This window comes from Macrobrachium rosenbergii, chromosome 22 (genome assembly GCF_040412425.1).
Source record: "Macrobrachium rosenbergii isolate ZJJX-2024 chromosome 22, ASM4041242v1, whole genome shotgun sequence".
NCBI lineage: Eukaryota > Metazoa > Arthropoda > Malacostraca > Decapoda > Palaemonidae > Macrobrachium > Macrobrachium rosenbergii.
In genome coordinates this window covers 15,984,144-16,005,330 of record NC_089762.1, presented here as the reverse complement: position 1 = coordinate 16,005,330, position 21,187 = coordinate 15,984,144, and the positions used below count along the sequence as shown (strand labels likewise).

General features: G+C 32.6%; 1 protein-coding gene across 4 annotated transcripts in view; it reads right to left on the bottom strand.

Annotated features, from left to right (window-relative positions):
- LOC136850601 (8-oxo-dGDP phosphatase NUDT18) overlaps positions 1–20,756 on the bottom strand; it is a 64,645-nt gene extending 43,889 nt beyond the window's left edge. For all 4 annotated transcript variants that reach the window (XR_010856664.1, XR_010856665.1, XM_067124281.1 and 1 more), the window contains exon 1: positions 20,505–20,756. Coding sequence is in view for 2 of the 4 variants with exons in the window: in XM_067124281.1 (XP_066980382.1) it covers positions 20,505–20,610 (106 nt within the window). In the remaining 2 variants the exon portion in view is untranslated. The remainder of the gene's footprint in view (positions 1–20,504) is intronic.
- Positions 20,757–21,187: the final 431 nt, after the last annotated feature.

Here is a 21,187-nt window from a genome sequence, read left to right as displayed (position 1 = left end):
CCGCATCGCCTAGCACAACATTTAACGCTACATAATAGCGCTACGTTCGATTCAACCGCTACAAGAAGACATGGAGCCTTTCATGGAATCTTGGCTCTCTTAATTTGCTGCCATCCACATTTTAAGCCGTGAGTCCTGCGGGGTTACTCCCACTTCAAATGAGAGACTACTTGAGTCATTTTCAACCTGAAAGGTGATCATTTTATTATTGTGTGTTTAATCATTCACCCGGCGTCAAGTTTATTATTATGTGTTTAATCATTCACCCGGCGTCAAGATGTGTGACACGCTAAATTAACATTAGACAAATTGGGTGCCTACGCAATCAGAATCTAACTGTTACCAGGCTCATTATCATTTTCAAACCCAGCTTCTTGATAACTCTAGCACTCTTGATGCCTAATCATTCTAAATCCCTGGAGATCTCTTTGTAAAATTGGGCTGTCGTGATATACTGATACTTTTTTAAGTGATTTTTTTTATTTTTAATCAGCTACCAATTAATTATATATATATATATATATATATATATATATACATAATTTATATAATATATGTACAGTATATGTGTGTGTGTACGTACAGTATGCATCTATATATATATATATATATATATATATATATATATATATATATATATATATATATATTATATGTATATAATATATATGTACATGTGTGTGTGTGTGTGTGTGTGTGTGTGTGTGTGTGTGTGTGTGTGTGTGTGTGTGTGTGTAATTACAGTAACCACAATGCCCTCTTTACTTATCCATTTCTTCGTATTTTATAGATACGCTTGTCACTACAAAGCCGAAGATCCAAATGAAAGAACATGGAGAAATTTTGAAGTCTGTAGCAAGATTGGAAACCGCATCCAGAGTATCGGAATGAGGTCAACCTATCCTCCTGATCATGAAGAAGGTTAGGTTGATTAGTATCAAAATGAAGTCACGTTATCTACCTGACCATGATGGCCAGGTAGATGACCTGACTTCATTCTGATACTCCAGATGTGAGTTCGAATCCTGCTAGGAAGGTCAGAATTTTTTTTTCTTCTGTTTGGTCTTTGTGGTCAGGTTGATAATGTAACTTCATTCTGATACACCAGATGCAAATTCGAATCCTGCTATGAGGGTCAATAGTTTCTCATATTCTTCCATTTGGATCTTAGGCTTTGTAGTGACAAACACATTCAGTGTGAAGAAATCGAGAAGTAGAAAGTGACCAGAAGATTCTCATTTAGACATACATACATAAACACACATTATATATATATATATATATATATATATATATATATATATATATATATATATATATATATATATATATATATATATATATATATATATATAATGTATGCATGTCTGTATATATTATAATCGCTCTGATACATAATGTACAGTATATATCTAATCATCACTAGAAAATTACAGACTGTGTTTAAGTCTTAACTGGTTTCGGCTTTATTACTAAGACATTAACAAAAGACTGATACATAGCTACAGAAAATCACAATATATATATATATACTAGGGGAGCAGTACAAACAAACATACAGACCACTGGAAACCAAAACTCCACATGACATGTGCCAGGGGCGAGCTGTACACTCATTAAAATGTTAACATTTATATATTTTGAAATTAATAGATCAAGTTTTTACATGCCTTGACGGATATCTGTTTCTTAAAAAAACTTTACAAATCCAGACTCAATGGTGTTTCTTGCCAGTGCATTATTAGCATAAACTATCTTTTTTGCCCTTTACATTAGCCTCACAGAGAGTACTTACCAACGGTTAAAATATCCAGTAGGTATTTTGCTATACTGTAAGATGCAGAATCAACTGAACTAATAATTGGCCTACCAGGAAACTGTTTTGTGAGGTTTTATTATTCCGTACTTACATGGTAATGACAGAGAAGTCATACACAACTGTTTAGTTAGGTTTTCATTTCCTTTTAAAAGCTCTCAAACTTTCTCTTGAAATTACTGTTCAAAATGTCTATCGAATTTGTATATTGTTTTTTACATTTACATTCTTCACTCAGATTATTTACTTTTTCTATATACTCACTTTTATTTAAAATTACCAGCGCATCAGATTTGTCAGGCTTCGTCAAATGTATATTTCAGTTCATTGAATATTCATCTTTCACGGACATTAGGCGTTTCTGGCTTTTTCATATCTTCATACACAATTCCCTGATCATGTTCACATCTTCATGGGCAACGTCGCTTTACCTTTCCAAATTGCACAGTCCTTTGGTAATTTCCACGCTGTTCGTCTCAGGAAATTTGACCCACTGCCTAAAGCACAAATCATATTTCTACAGTATGTAGGGGTGTTTGTGCGATAGGCTGACAACACAATCATGACTGGGGCTGTTTTTTAGATTATTACTATATGGTACTACAAACAGGTTTTTTGTATTGTAAGTTTCTTTTTTATTTTGATACAGAAACTTTTTTGTTGTTTCTAATACACTGTTTAATAGAGCCGGGATATTTCGATTTCTTGCCAGTATTCCTATTCTTATCTATTGCATCATCAATGTATTCAGGGTTACAAGACTTAAATTAACATAGGCAGAAATACTGGTAAGTTTTTTGTAAAGACTCTATTTAAAAAACTATGTATCAAAAGAGAGAAGAAACTTAAAACACAAAAACCTGCCTATAGTATCACAAAATAATTATTTGAAAGATATTCCCCATCTACTTAAGAAATTTGGAGTTAATGTGGTTTTTAAGAATAATAAAACAATGAAATGTGTACTTATAAAAAATAACTCTCGCTACACTACCAAAGATGTGTACATCAAATTCCTTGTAAGTCTTGTGATAACTTTTACTTTGGTCAAACTGGAAAACCGTTGGAAAAGAGAACAGAACAGTATTCAAATGTGTAAGATATGCACAGCTGAACGTTGGAATTTTCATACATGTTAGTGAAAACAATCATACAGTCAAGTGGGCAGGGACAAAACAGTTTTCTCTAATAATGCACTGGAAAGAAACATCAACGAGTCTAGTTTTATAAAAGAAAGCTTTTTAAGAATAGAGGAAGGGAATATAGAATTTAGACCAAAGGCCTAGCACTGGGACATGTGGTCATCCAGCGCTGAACAGGAAATTGAGAGTAGAAAGGTTTGAAAGGTGTAACAGCAGGAAAATCTCGCAGTTGCACTATGAAACAATTGTTAGGAGTGGGTGGATAGCAAGAAGGAAGAAAGAAAATATGAACAGAGGTAGAGTAAAAGAAATGAAAGGGGTTGCAGCTAGGGGCCGAAGGGACGCTGCAAAGAACCTTAAGAGATGACTTGATGCGCCACCCCCTTACGGGGTTTATTAAGAATAGGAAATCAGTCAAGGTATGTAAAAACTTCATCCAATAATTTCAAATAAATATGTAAAATATTTACATTTTAGGGAAGAAGGATACTCATATTCATGCCAGGTGTGGAGTTTTGGTTTCCAGCGGTCTGTATGTTTGTTTGTTTGCACTGTTTCCTCTTTCATATAAACTGTGAATTTCTACCACTGTATGTGTACACACACACACACACACACACACACACACACACACACATATATATATATATATATATATATATATATATATATATATATATATATATATATATATATATGTATGTATGTATGTATGTATGTATGTATATAAAATTACCACTCTAAATTAAAACCTGCCCAGTTCCAGCGTTACTTCTATGCCATATATGATGTGTGTGTATATGATTACGATTTCTTATATTCGTTTATTATGTAAAACTTTCGGTCCCCGTCATGATACTGTTGCAGACTGCCTTAGAAACTCTTATTTGGTATTGCTAGTCATTGTTAAGTAATAAACTAGCCATTGTAAATAATACTTTAGTAATTACCTAACCCTTTCAGCCATCAATGGTTGTCGGTCGTAATGGCTAAACAACAAATAAACTTTGGAAACTGGAATTGTAACGTTAATTGGGAAACAATTTTAGATTATTACGCCTCTTGTTAAAGTTTCATTTATCGTCATTTGTAACTTAGGCTGCCTTTTTATAGTTTTGCTAGACTTTTAGGGAGAACTCTGTGTATGTGTATGTATATATATATATATATATATATATATATATATATATATATATATATATATATATATATATATATATATATATTTACAGCTCTTATAAGTCAGTGTACGTCGTATATATTTTCAAAATATTGCATATAGAAATAACATAGTAAAATGAAAATGAAGTTTTGATTTGACTCTCTCTCTCTCTCTCTCTCTCTCTCTCTCTCTCTCTCTCTCTCTCTCTCTCTCTCTCTCTCTCTCTCTCTATATATATATATATATATATATATATATATATATATATATATATATATATATATATATATATATATATATTTATATATATATATATATATATAATAATATTTATATACACATATATATGTATATATAATAAATATATATATATATATATATATATATATATATATATATATATTTATTTATATAAATCGTTTGGAAACCAGAAAAAAACAATCTTTGATTATGTCTTTTGTTGCTTAACATGGAGAACGAGAAACATTCCAGGAGAAAGAGCAAGAACAAATTTCCAACAAGCAACTGGCTTTTCTCTCTCGAAACTTTAGAGCAAAATGATCACAAATTATATTACTTCAGCGAAATACGTGCCAGAAATACGATCACTCGATATTGAAAGGCCCTCCGCCTTTATTTATATACATATTATGAGGGAGAAAATATGACTATGCATGACTTCTACATGAAACTTTCCTTTTCTTCAGTGAACAACCACAGAATCAATGAGGGGCTCATTCTAGACTTTGACCAGATCTTACTAAAAGGTGAAAACGTTAACAACAAAAATCATCCATAAAATTTACCCCACCAACTGTGGAGCACATGTCTGGATTGATAACTAAAGGAATCTTGAGAGAGAGAGAGAGAGAGAGAGAGAGAGAGAGAGAGAGAGAGAGAGAGAGAGAGAGATCATTTTCATTTTACTATGTTATTTCTATATGCAATATTTTGAAAATATATACGACGTACACTGACTTATAAGATAAAAATTATAGTACGTATAATTTATATCTTAAAGTGAAACGCACATTGCCGCGTCCTTCTACAAACAATACTTATAATTACAACAATTTCTAAAAAGCTAAAAAATCACCTTTGTAAAATAAAAAATACTGACAACCGTATTACTGAGAGTTATAAAACAGTGAAATTATGTATTTACATCATGAAACACCCTAAGCATGTTAATGAACATGCGAACGACATGAGTGTTAATATAGAGCTTGTATACAGGATTATTAAATTACTAATTACTACTATAGTAGTTTCCTTTGTGTGAGCCTTTCTTTTAGCTGTAATTTGAAGACGTGCAATCGAGACGAAATTGCTCTCGATTTTTGAGATACAGGAAAGCTCCCGAGGTTCCTTGAAAACGTTCGTTCGTTCAAGATTAAGCCAGCCTTGAACTGGCACGGACTCTTTCTCTAGGACAGCCAATAAAACTCTGAACCCGTCTTACTACCCTCACGTCATGGCCCATCGCGAGGCCACAGCCACGGCATTGGGTCAGTCGCGAAAATCCATCAACCTTGTTGACCTTGACTGACGCCGCCGGCAGATTTGGCATGTTCGCGGACTTACTTTTGAGGGGGAGACTGGCGAATGGGCATTATGTGATGATATTCATTATGGAAATAATTTAGATCCATATTATTACACCCCACCTTTAAACATACAGTAAAATATTCCTTGTGAATGTGTGTTGGTTGAAATATGTACACATACATATGTATATATATATATATATATATATATATATATATATATATATATATATATATATATATATATATATATATATATATATATATATATATATATATATATATATATATATATATATACATTATATAATATATGATTCCATTGGTAACTGTTTTTACTGTTTTTATTTTTTGAGGTGGGGCTTGGTTTATTCAAGAAACGCGTAGGTTCGTTACTTGCTGATGAGAATGAACTTTCATTCATTGTTCACGGTATTTCAAGAGAGAGAGAGAGAGAGAGAGAGAGAGAGAGAACTGAAATTAATCTTTGGCCTCCACATCTGTCCGATATGATTACATCGATAACTGCATCGGTGACAAAAAAATGAAGTCGTGTAGGTCATCTTGAATCTTCATTAACATACGCTGTGGTGAGATCTGATGAACAATCAACTGTATTAAGTGGTTTGTCTGACATAACTAAAAAGGGTCTAAAAACGGTTATCATTCTTACCATCATCCTCTGAAAAATAGGAAAAATACTGAGAAACTTGATTTTAGTAGGCGGCGGTAAATAAAACAAAAAAAAAAAAAATTTAACCGTAATCAGTGAGTTTAGCAAAGCATATAACGGTTAAGTTGAATAATCTAATACGATAAGAATAAAGGAGACTGACTACCTTCTTCATGTGTCTACGCACGAGCATGCTTAGCTCACTTACCAGATGGTGTGGCAGTTTTACATGGCTGCATATAACTGTCTTCTCAGATCACGAAAGACAAGACAGAAAGAAATCATTCTGAACGCTGAAGTCGAAAATCGAAACCGCAGAATCTCCGAACAGGCGAAAAGAAATATATACAAGTAGAAAGGCCAGGCTGCTTTCTCACCTAATCATACAGATGTATCAGCATATTCCCTTGGCTCCGAAATCAGGCCAGAAAACCATGAAAAGAGTAACAGAGTTTTCTAAGAGGTGGCAAATCTTGGCGTGAGCAAACGTCTACATTACGAGTGACAAAATGTGTAGACGAGTGCACTCACACATTGTTTTAAAGAAGCACTTCGATAAAAGGATTTATTTTGAGAAAAACAAGATAACTATCATTGCATCGAACGCGTGCAACCACTGGTGACTAGTGATTCATGGAATGAAAAGATCAAACAATTGAGCAACGTCAGAGCCCATTCATAACCTTATATGACACATAGAGCACATAATGCATCAATCGCCTCATTATATATATATATATATATATATATATATATATATATATATATACTATATATATATGATATATACAGTATATATATATGTATATATATGTATATATATATATATATATATATACTGTATATATTGATGCTCGCTAGGTGTATGTATGTGTCTGTATGTATGTGTGTGTATATATATATATATATATATATATATATATATATATATTAATGCTCTAGGTGTATGTATATGTGTCTGTATATATATATATATATATATATATATATATATATATATATATATATATATATATATATATATATATATATATATATATGTGTGTGTGTGTGTATACACACACACACACACACACATTAAAGGGCACTAAACAAAAAGTAAATAAGCCCCTCCATCCAGATGAGCAGTTAGCACAGTTGTACCGGAGTAATGGCGGTAAAAAATATAAGGAAAAGGAAACTGGACAACAGCAAAATGCCTGTAACATTTGAAGTATGTATGATGCTATTTAATGAACAGCTGAATAGGCAGTACAGTTCCGTTAAGTTCCGGTTTCATTCTTCTAATGCAAAGAGATTCTGTAATGAGAAGGTCCAGTTTGTCCATTGATCTAAAGAGGATTTTGAAGTCTTGATGTGTGACCTATGGTCTTGCTGGTGAGAGTGATCTGATCTCTAACAGCTGAGTGTGATGGTTTTGTTAGTGGAAGCCCCGTTCTGATGCTCCTCCCCATGTGCTCAGAAATTCTGTGATGCAAGCAACGGTTGCTACTACCAAGTATTACAGTCAGGACAAGTTTGCTGATAAACAACACATGAAGATAAGCCATCAGGCAGTGGTTCCCTCTTGCTAAGTAAGAGCCAATTGTAAATTTATTAGCAAAACAAACAAACTGTGTCTGTCGGTAGGCATTTCTTACCTTTTTGCGAAGGTATCTTTGGTATTTCAAAGCGAAGTTTCCCAAGTCAGTCGAGCATATTTTTTTCAAACTTCATCAGATTTGATCAGGAGATTCAATATTTACACAATTACTTTTGTTCCAATTCATTTCCAATCACATTATTTCATTATAAAAAAAATCGTTTCACAAGTCCCACATTTCAATGAGATTAGATATATAAAATTTACAGAATTACTTTTGTTCCAATTCAAAACCAATCAAATTATTTCATTACCCACAGAAAAATTGTTTTTCACAAGTTATTTACATTTCAATGTCTCATCAACAAAAAAGACATTAGATATATAAAAATACCCCATTTTTTGGAAATTCACTAGTAATGTGTTTAAATTTTATATATATATATATATATATATATATATATATATATATATATATATATATATATATATAATATAATATAATATATATATACATATATATATATATATATAAACCTGTTATTATATGTAAGCCATCCAAAAATGGGGTATTCTACCATCATTTTCCACCTCCATAGTGAATATTATTGATTAGTGAGATCAATTAATTTAATTGAATTGTAAATTTATTAGTAAAAACAAACCAAAATTGTATCTGTGGGTGGGAATTACTTGCTATTTTGCAAAGGTTTTTCAAAAGTATTTCACAGCTAGGGTTTCCTAAGTTTGGAAGTTTTATATATCTAATGTCTTTTGATGCACTGAAATGTGGAACTTCTGAAATAATTTTTTTTATAATGAAACAGTGTGACTGGAAATGAATTATATTCTGTAAATATTGAATATGATTAAATCTGATGATGTTTGAAAAATATGCTCGACTGACTTGGGAACTTTGCTTTGAAATACCAAAGATACCTTTGCAAAAAGTACAAAATGCCTACCAACAGACACACACATTATATATATATATATATATATATATATATATATATATATATATATATATATATATATATATATATATATATATATATATATATATATATATTGTGAGGTATAATGGTTATTTTTGTAGAACAATCCCATTCTGGTTGTTCCTTGTTTCGCCTGTCCTCGTGTTTTTTTTTTTTTTTTTTTTTTTTTGTGGTGAGTTGACGTCTGTCATGGGGTGCTTGACAGTGTATGTGGCAATCTGAGAGGTTCTGGGCAACTCTCAGCTATGAAGGCAACAGCAGCATGGTTGAAAGGCAGTAATGGAGCAGCTGGAAGTCATTTTGATGGACGGGTCTGTGGTACCTGTTTGATGACGGAAAAATGAGGACCTCTCCGTCTCTTCTTTGGAGGAATGTTGGGCAATCGGTTATTTATTGTTTTGAATAAATACAGGTTGATAAAAGATAGAAATGAATATATATCATTCTAATATATAAGCATAAACAATAATTTTATTTTCCTAAATGATGGGAATACTATTCCTTACTGAGTATGATACATCAGCAAAAGGTACGAACTGATGTATTGTGTAAGCTGTGAGCACTTCGAATTACTCAAAGTGCAGTAGTTGCCATTTCTTAATTTAAACCTTACTTGTATCTAATACATTTACCCTACAAGTGCCTTTCGGAAAAGATTTAAGTGTAATGGTCTACATTCCTGTAAAGTTTTAAACCAGAATTTTTCATTATCATCCAGGTAATCATTACAAGCAACTTGAAAAGAATCTTATCTTCAGTATTAAGTGTTTTTTCATGATAATTAAATTAACATGACTTTTTGCATCATAAATTTTGTTGATAATAAAATATTATAGATATAGATTTTGCTCCAAAGTGTTTGAGTGATGCCTAGAGAGAGAGAGAGAGTGAGAGAGATTTTAGAGAGGTTTTTCTTGTGCGAACTCGGCTATGCTTACTATGGAAAGAAATTATCAAAATGGGCAGTAATAAACAATTTAATTATAAAATTATTATCATAAGTTATGAGTCTGATAAATTAATGTTATAGGGTTATAATCATATTGGCAGCGCCAGAAGAAAGGTGAAACTTCAGGTGAAAAATAATTTAAACTAGTTAAACTCAGAAAACTGAAGGAAAAGGTTACGTAAAAAACGAAAATTTCACTTGTTTTATCTGTGTTTGTATGTCTGTCATGGGGTAGTGTTTTGATTTTGAGTTATAAACCCCAGACATATAGGCTGTGTGCAAAATTTTGTCTGGGTCTGGCTTCAGATTTCTATGTATATACAAACATTCACTTATATATATATATATATATATATATATATATATATATATATATATATATATATATATGTATGTATATATATATATATGTATGTATATTATATATATATATATATAGATATATATATATATATATATATATATTATATATATATATATACATATATATATATATATATATATATATATATATATATATATATATACAGTAAATATTTTGCGTTCTCACAATATCGCGGACTCATACGCGGGTTTCTCTGTAGAACATATCTATATTATTATAACTTCCGGTATTTTTCAAGATATTCACTAATTACTGTATTTTCATATAATTTTCATGACTAAATGCACTTTTTGTGATTTAAAATACTTGAAGCATTTTTACAAAAACTATCAAAATGGGCAGTTCTAAGTGTTTTTAGAGGGTTTTAAGTAGATTTTAGCTATTTTGGGCACTGTTCACTGTATGTATATGTGTATGACAAGGAAGGGCATATGTAAAATATATGTATATTATAGATAGATACTATATATATATATATATATATATATATATATATATATATATATATATATATATATATATATATATAACTTCCCAAGAATCCCAGCCATCAAATGCTTCATTTAAAACTTGAAAATGCAAAGTACATTTTGGGCACTGCCTTTAATCTAACTTTTAATTTATATCCCCTTCAACTTTCTCCTCTTGAACATATGACTGTGCGAGACTTCGCTTCGCTTTCAGAATCCTAAGCCCAGATTAAGAGAGGACAGCTGGCAGGCACACCTGGGACTACTACTGGATGCGAGAGAGAGAGACATCTCCTTCAGAGAGCCATGCCCTACCACGTGGTCCTATCTTGTAGGGACCTTTAGTCTTCTTACCAGTGTGTGTATTTTTTTTTTTTTTTAGTAATCTCTCTCAAAGGTACACTACATTTATGGTTCTCTCTCTCAAACATTTTTTTATTTTTTTTTTTTTTTTTGTGTTTGATAGATAGGAATTTTTTTTACATACTATGATTTTTATGATGCATTTTTTATTACTGTTGTGTATTTTGGATATAGAATTTCATATGATTTTTGAATACCAGTGTAATGCAGATAGACAAAGTTGAATTCCAGTGCTAACATCACCAATATTGTTAACTCAAGGAAATACTAACACAAGTAGCAATAACAGTAATACTAACCCTATTAATACATTTCAATTTAGAAATATGCCGCAAGCAGTGATCTTTACGCAAGCCACACGATTCTGTGGAAGAGTGGAGGAGAGTTCAAATCCTGATAAAAGTAGATTAGAATCATACTCTGTGAACCAGTGGTTAGTGGACGCAGACAGTTGTATCTCCACAAATAGAATAACAGACGTAAGAACAAAAATAAACGAAGCCTTGCTTCTGGTAAGTTCAAAAAAGGGTGATGCACACAGAACTTTGAATTCAATTAGATTCAACAACATAACAACATATGCCAAGTTTAAAAGAATCTGCTTATCAATCTGGGAACCAGTGAGTCAAAGTGATGCCTTATATAATATAAATAAGTTTCTCAATCATCATATGATGGGGGATCAGTAGTAAATCTTCACACAGATATTGAAGAAGCAACACACAAAGTGATACAAGACTTAAGAAAAACAAACATTACCATAGGAGGTAAGAATGATTATGGTGATACAGAAACTGATTTAGTCAGTTTAAGACATGTGTTAAATTACTTGTCATTTGGAACCATGTACAACGCACTTGGAGAAAAAGAAAAGAAGGCTTTCAAGAAAGTAAAAACTGATTCTAAAAGTGATAGCCTTACTGCTTTAATAGTCTTGAGACAAGAAATTCAGAAGAAAGAAACAGATTTTTCTAAGGAATTTTTAGGGGTAACAGAAACACTAAATGAAAGAAAAGGCAGAAATACCAATGAGTCATATAGAGGAAATAACATGTATAAGAATTACTCAGGACAGGTAGAGAACAGACAAACTTCCTTTCAAAGGAACTATGCACAAAATACTTGAAGAAAGTGGAATCCAAACCAGATGGGATGACAGAATGCATCAAGGAATGGCCAATTCCACGGTCCACCCATGAGATATCATACTAGTCAATATCCAAACATGAATAATTCAAAAGCAGAGAATTATGCAGCTCAAGGGGCTAAACTAAAAGTAACATATGAAAACTGCGGGTATACAAATCATTCAGCTAATGAATGCAGAAAGCCTAAAATCTGTTCAGTTTGCAAAAAGATCGGGCATTTAACCAAGTACTGTTGGTTCAATAATAAGGAAACCAATAAAGAAACTGTAGAGATAAGTAACAGTCGCCCGAAAATAAGTAAAGCATCTAACCAGTGACAATTAACCCCTCTATAGAGAAAAGAAAGTGAACCACTTAAAGGAGATAGAAAAAAAGAAGAAAAAGTTACAATGGGAAATGAAGGTTCATCCGCATTTTCCTATTTACACAACAAAGAAGTAATATTTTCCATAAAAGAGGAAAGAATAAATAGAAAGGATCTGCCTATAGTAAAAATTCCAATAAATGGAAAGACATGCACAGTACTCATTGATTCAGGTAGCACTGTAAATATAATTGATAAAATAACTTTAACTAGATATTTAGGCAATGCAAAAACTCAGATTCAGAGTCAAAATAAAGTAACAGTAGGAGTATCAGGGAAACTGATTAAAAGTCTAGGGAATGTGAACCTAGAAATTGATATATTATCACAAATTTATTGAAAATTTCCTACTTTAGAAGACAAATTTTTTTCCACACAAGTATTATTTTCATTTAACTCAATGAGATGTGGAATGATATTAGATTGTAGTGAAGGCAAGATTAGCCTGAAACAAGAGAGTCAGAAGAGCGTATGTTTTACGCTTGACGAAGAAAAGTTTCACCCAAATCTGATCAGTTTGTCTGAGACAGTTTCGACAAGTGAAATGAGCATACACGAAAGACAGATAAGTAACAATAGCAAGGAAGATGAAATGAAAATAGATAGAAAAGAGGAATTCACACGATCCCAGAATACAGAATTGTTGAGAAGTGCACATCTCAACAATACACATATAGATGATATATACTCTAATATCAATATTACTCAGATATGAATAATGGTGATCACCAAAACACTGAAACTCACGAAAACCAAGGCTTCTGTACTTGTGATTGCAGCAATGTAGTAATGAATTATGAAGGAAAAATACTAAATGATGTATTACTTATAAATAAATTAAATAGATTCGAACTAAACAGTAGTATAATAGAAGTAACAGAAGAAACCACTGGAGATTCAGAACTTTATTTTTCAGACACAAAAAGAAGAAATATGTTGTGTTAGCACAGCTGATGATAATAAAGTACAATTTATACTCAACAGAGCAGTAACTTTGTATCCAAAATGTTTAACAAAGATATATTTGAGATCAAAAGAGGATGTATGGGGTAAGGATATTCTATTATTGAATGAAGAATTACCAGATTTTGTCAGAATGGATAACTCGCTCGTCCATATGAATGGTGGTAATTGTGAAGTTTATGTACAAAACTATTCAGACAACAGACTAACCTTATATGCAGGTATTGTCTTTTGCATAGGAATTCCCATTAACAATCCTTTACTAACCATAGAAGAAAAAGCATTTTTCTCTATAACTGGCCAAAAATCTCAAATAAGTTCTGAAGTAAAAGAAACAGATTTTCCAGAAAATAGACACAAGTTAATTTAGGTGTTAGAAAAATACAGAAATGTAATAGCTATAGAAGGAGATAAACTAGGAAGAACAAATGTTCTACACATAGAATTTTGTTAGATGATAGAGCCAAGCCATTTTTTATTCCTAATTACAGATTACCAATAAGCCAGAGACCCATAGTTGACAAGCTGATAGACGTAATGAAAGAAGGAGTAGTAATTCTTTCTAAATCTCCATATAATACACCATTGTTACTTGTTCCAAAGAAAGACGGTAGTTGAAGACTGGTAATAGATTACAGGAAGTTAAATTCCAACACAATTCCAGATAGAATGCCGATGCCAGTAATCCAAGACATGTTAAGCTCAATTAGGAGGGGCCAAAATATTTTCATCCTTAGATTTGCTTAGTGGATATTGGCAAGTACCTCTAGATAAAGAATCAAAACCATTCACAGCCTTCAGCACACATAAAGAACATTTACAGTTTGAAGTACTGTAATGCCATTTGGACTAACATCAGCCCCATTAACATTTGTCAGATTAATGCTACAAATTCTAGGGGACACTGAGAATGTTGCAGTATACTTAGACGATGTAATCATTTTTAGCAAAGACTTAGAAAGTCACCTCAGAACATTAGAAATGGTCCTAGAGAGATTAAGAATTGCAGGACTAAAAATAAAATTAAAGAAATGTCAATTCCTGATGAAATCCTTAGAGTACTTGTGTCATGTAATTAGTGAAGATGGACTACGCATGCAGGCAGGTAAAATAAAGGCAATAGTTGATTACCCAGCTCCCACTAATTTGAAAGCATTAAGAAGGCTCCTAGGTATGGTAGGTTATTATAGATATTATAGACCTTTTATAAAGGGTTTTGCTACTATAGCCAAACCTTTAACAGAACTTACAAAAAAGGATATTAATTATGAAAGGAAGGATGAACAAGAATAAGCCTTTCAAACACTAAAGAGCAAAATGACCAGGAACCCTGTTCTAGTTTATCCAGATTTTTCCAAAGACTTCCACTTAGCTTGTGATGCCTCAAGTACAGGACTAGGAGCTGTATTGTTGCAAAAGGCAAAAACTAGAATGAGAGCAGTATATAATGCTAGTACAGTTTTAAGTCCAACAGAAAGAAACTACAGTACCACAGAAAGAGAATGTTTAGCTTTATATTGGGGTTTAAAGAAATTTAGACATACTCTTAGGTCATAAGGTTAATGTGCTTACTGATCACAAACCCATTGGTGTCTTATTTAAAAAGAGAGCCTTTACCAACAATATGAAGTTCAATAGATGGTTCATTAGTGTATTAGAATTTGCCCCAGAATTCAGATATATTCCAGGGAAATTTAACACCTTTGCAGATGCATTATCCAGATCTCAAGAAGAAACAGAAAAATGCATTACTATTAATACCTTTTGTTTTGGTTGTCAGGTAGTAGATTTAGATCTAGAAAGAGTGAAAATACAACAAGAAAATGATGCAAAAATCAGATAGATAGTAGGACAGTTAATGACAGATGAATCTTTAAAACCTGATTTTGAATCCTGAGAAGAATGGTTGTTCTCGTCTATACATCCCAAAAGCACTAATCAGAGAAGTTTTAGAACTAACACACTCATATAAGTTAGCAGGACATCCAGGAATTAAAAAGACAAGTAAAATAATAACAAGAAATTATTTTTGGACACATTGTAGTGAAGATGCCAAAAACTTTGAACAGAACTGTGTAGTTTGTAATAGAAACAAAGGTAACGTAAATCTTAAAGCTCCACTTGAAAAATATCAATCAGAATTCAACCCTTTTCAAGTGATCACTATGGACTTTTTAGGTCCATTCCCAACCACTGTTAGAGGAAATAGACAAATATTAGTCTTCTTAGATTATTTAACTAGATATGTAGAAATAGTACCAGTAAGAAACAGGGATGCAGTGACAGTTGCAGAAGCTCTTAAATCTAGAATTATCAAAAGACAGACATGTCCACATGTTCTTCTTTCGGACAATGCTGCTGAATTTACTAGTGATCTTTTAAAGAAAATATGTGAATTTTATGCAATAAATAAATAAATGTCAAATAACAGCTTATAAACCAAATTCTAATGGAGCAGTGGAACGAACTAATCGTAAAATAAAGGATATCCTGAAAACTTTAGTGAGCCCATGGACAGAAGATTGGGACTTAGCATTAGAAGATGTACAATTCACATTGAATAATACAGTACTGTAAACGAGACAATAGGAGAATCCCCACGCTTATTGCTATATGGTTATCAGAAAAGAATGCCTAACACATTATTAGATGATGCAACACCACCCAGACTTACTTATAACTATGATGACTATATTGCATGTAAGACCAGATGACTTACAAGACAATCATGAAAACAAGGGAAAAATTAAAAGATGGTCATAATACTCATGCCAAATATTATAATAAAGGTACCATTAAACCAGACATTAAAGTAGGTACTCAAATTTATGTACAAAATCATGTTCTAGAAGGGCCAAATGTAAAGGTATCTCCCAAATTCAATGGACCATAGAGAGTTGTAGAAGTACTAAAATTAAATATAGAGTAATCAATGAAAGTGATCTCAAGGAAAAAGTAGTTCACTGGAATCATATAAAAGTAGTAAAAACAGATCCATGGTCCTCTGAAGATACAGATAACATAAGACATGAAATTGGTGTAGATAAGGTTGAAACCCAAAGATATAATCTGCAAAGCAGACAGAGTTAATTGTGTATATTAATAACTCCTAAAGAACTTGATGATATAATTAAGTTTTGTATCATGACAAAACACTTGCAGCCATTGATAGAAGATGAATTCATGTATTACAATTTAATAAGTGTCAAAGTACTTTTTAATCAGATTATATTGATTGTACCTTTCAATACTAGGATCACAAACACCTTAATCACATTGTATCCATTTCCCATGTTGGTTAATAACCAACCTGTCATTCATAAGGGAACAATCAAACATTCTGCATTAGAAGAACACACTTTGTTGTTGTCATTCTTTGAAGAACAAAAGTTTCAAGAGTGTGTTTTGTTAAAAGAACAAGAGTATATATGTAATTTTGATAATGTATATAAAGGTACTAATGCATATCCATGTATTCAAGAGATTGTGTTAAATCAAAACCAAGAACAGGATATTTGTACAACTAATTATGATAGTAAGTTTGAAGCTTTGCTTATAGATGATGAGGTTTTTGTGTTTTCTAAAGATAATGTTGTGGCTAAGGTTAAACGTCACAACATAACTACAGAGGTAAAGTTAAGAATGTTAAATCTTTTACAACATCCTGTCAAGTAATTATCCCCAATTAATTGTACTACGAACCTCATGTTTTCACAAAATACACCTTCAATAAACATGTGCCATATAAGAATTATTCACAAACAATTGAGAAATTTAAGTTGTCTCAAATAGAGTTAAAGAAACTGACAATCTGAAATGTGTTGATGAATTTTGGTACTATAAAAAAAACTGTCTCCCCAGTTTTATCACTGTTCAAGCTGATGCTAATAGTGGTGTTTGCTGTTTTATCCATAATTATAGTAAGGAACCTTATGATCAGAAATGTCCCCCACAGAGGATGGCACAACATGATTAAAGCGACCCAAGTGTAAGCCTAACCCGCTTGCTAGGACTGAGGGTATTACAAGAATACAATCATCCCCACCCTAATCATGTTATGGGCAAACTGGTTAGAATGCCAAGAGTCCTATCCCCAGAACCAGACCCCCAGGAACCCATGGTCCAGCCCTAAAGAATAGTTCCGCCTTTGAGATATCAACCTGATGTCTCTCAGGTCCGAACATTATTGGGCAGTTGATGGTCGTTCCACAGTTCCCACTATTTAGCTTCAGATATAAACCCAATCCCAACTATATCTCTTCCTATTTATCAGGTCCAATAAATTTTACTAAAAGTGGAAAATTCCACAAAAATTAATCAAAAAAAATATATAATTACAGTAAACCCCCTGTATTCGTGGGGGATGATTACTAAACCCCCTGCGAATAGCTAAAATCCGCGAATGCTTAAAACCCCTCTAAAAACACTTAGAACTGCCTATTTTGATAGTTCAAACAAAAATTAATTCTCTAAAAATGCCTACACCTGAGTATTTTAATAGCTTTACCACAAAAAGTGCATTTAGTCATGAAAATGATACAAAAATACGGTAATTAGTAAATATTTTTCTGTGAAAAATACAGCGAATGGGCGAATTTTCCGCGAATAATGTGTATATACATTTCACAGAGAAATCCGCGAATAGGTGGGTCCACGAATCGTGAGACCACGAATACGGGGGGTTTACTGTATATATGAGACTCTTGAACTCAATCCCAGGAACAAATTCTGAGGTTCAAGAGCCCCCTCACCACATCAAGGTAGTCCTACATCGAGGGGAGGAAAAAGCTACATGGATTCAGTGGTGTCAGTGGGCGAGTATTTTCCCCTGAAGAAGTCAGTGAACACTTCATCCTCTTCCCAATCCTAATCAAATGAGGTGAGTCCCATAATAAATTACTTGCAAGGGGAAATCCTTAAACAAGCCCTCTCCCTGCAAGAAGCACATGCCTTACGAGGGTCTGTCACCTTGGGCAACATGAACCTCCCATGTGGGCAATCACGTCCCATACAGCAATGTAACTCTTGTTTTTTATCCATCAAAAAATACAAAGAGACCAGCAATAAAAAAAAATAACCACACAATTGGTAGAAATGAGGAATAACTCATCCAACCAAGGAATTCAACCAGTCAGTAAGTGAAGTGCAGCAGCCCTTCCTTACAGCAGCCAAAAGAAAAGTAAAAGGCAACAATCAATGAGTGAGGGATATTCCTCCATTCACCCCCTATCCCCACCTGTTAACCATCTGATTAACAATCTTGTTACTAACTTTCAACCAGTTTCTAGCTTGCACTGAAAGTTTCGTAAAAGCTTGCTAATTTACCTTCCCCTGTCCAAAGATATTATTGGAGGTTGTAATAAGCTAATCATTGATTAGTCCCAATCACATTACAAACTATCAGAAAAGCTATATTGGGAAATTGTAAAGGTTTTTCTGGTAGCTCTTTCAATGATTCCGACAAATTTGACATTTATCACCATCAGAAACAACACACACACACCCCCTTCAGTCTAACATTAATGTTGGAGGGTCTACACCAGAAAACCAAGTATGTAAGGCAGTGAATATTTCTTTATAATTTACGTCACCCTACAACAGATTAAGTGAGGGGGCGCTGAGTGGCCAGGATGAAGCACTCAGGGGGAAGGGCCATGTGCTCTATGTTAAGTCTGGGTAAGAAGGATAAGATAGGGATATATCCCTGTGTTTCAGCAAATGATTTATAGCTTCCTTGGTCAGGTTAGGTGGAGGGTCCAGGGAGGCATGGGGCTTAGTCAGGTTCCTGGTATCCTTGGTCTTGTTAGGTTAAAAAGGCAAGGTTTGGATTCCTCCTTGTAATTAACTAGTTTTTGTATTTACCCATCTGCCTCCCCACTGTGGTTCCCCTTTACTGTTAGAGTTAGGAAGGGGTGCTACAGGTTAACCACTGTAATTGTCAAATTTGTTGAGATCAAATAAAAAACCACCAGAAACTATGTATTACATTTGCACTTGATTATAAGTTTCCAAGTAAGCTCTCTCTCTCTCTCTCTCTCTCTCTCTCACCAAATATATATATATATATCTATCTGTTTGTAGTAGCCTCTCTCTCTCTCTCTCTCTCTCTCTCTCTCTCTCTCTCTCTCTCTCTCTCTCTCTCTCTCTCTCTCTCTCTCTCTCTATATATATATATATATATATATATATATATATATATATATATATATATATATATATATCATGTGAATATGCTTACACCCAGACACAAATAGTGTACACACACACATATATATATTTATACATATATATATATATATATATATATATATATATATATATATATATATATATATATATATATATATATATATATATATATATATATATATATATATATATATATAATATATATACAGTATATATATACACTGTATTTTTGTGTGGGTGTAAGCATACATTTATCAGTAGCTATATATAAATGATGCTGAATAATAGATTTCCAACAAATCGCACAGGTTATTGATAATAATGTTGACTATACTTCTCTCAGTGATTTATTTTCACTTTACATAGGTACCCATTTATTTTCGCTTTACATTGGTACCTATATGTTTTACTATCGTTATTTTCATAATGAATACGAAAAAATTAAAAGAGATATAAAAATCTTTTTATGGGAGTTAAAAAAGTAAATACAAGCAAGGCTGTTCTAGCTTCTTGAAAGGGTACCTTAACCAAAGCAACTTGGGGCACTTTCTCATCCATTGGCATATTGTCAGATTCGTGTTACTGACAGAAAATGTCTTCATCGAAAATGGCAATAATCAAATTTCACCTTCAGAGAATTTAATGATATATTCTTTTTAAAATTACATGAATGTGACCATGCTGATTGCGAAAACCCACATAGCCTATGACCCTTCCTTTCATGTCAATACACTGCACCATCTCTTTACTCACCTGTCACTTCGTTCTGATCTTCGAGAGTAAAGTCGCAAAATTCCTGGGACTCTTCTATATCTTTGCCCTGAAGTAGTAACCCAATATTCTCCTCGATAGAATCCATCTTTACACGCCTGAACTTGAGAATCCTGGCAAGCCACCTAATCGATACTTCACCAGAGAAAGTCTCTTTCACTACTGAAGAGGGAAGAAGATTTTCGACGACGTCTACCCTAGCAGGTGCAGCATACAAATAAGAAGCGTTCCGACAAACTGAGTTTCATTTCAACCCAGGATATTCCTTTTTTGTGTGTATTTGTTAATAATTCACGAAACAGAGAAACAAATACTAGCTTTTACTAGTTATATTATGAGTGTTTTATTACATATGGTCTTAAAATGTTACATATGGAACTGAATTTTCTCCGCAGTACAGTTTTTTAAGAACAGTAAGTTGGTAAATACATTTACGACATGACCAATGCAACAAATAATTGGAAGTATCATAGTGCTTTGATAAAATTATGTTATTATTTAGATATACACTTTATATTATTCTTAAGTCTATAGCTACTGACGGTAGCATGTTAGCGTATGTATGGAATGAGTAATGAATGGAACGGTACCAAGACAACCCTCTGGTGAAGCAAATCCTTTCTACACGTAATTTACAATTAAATCACAAATGTTGTGACCAGACA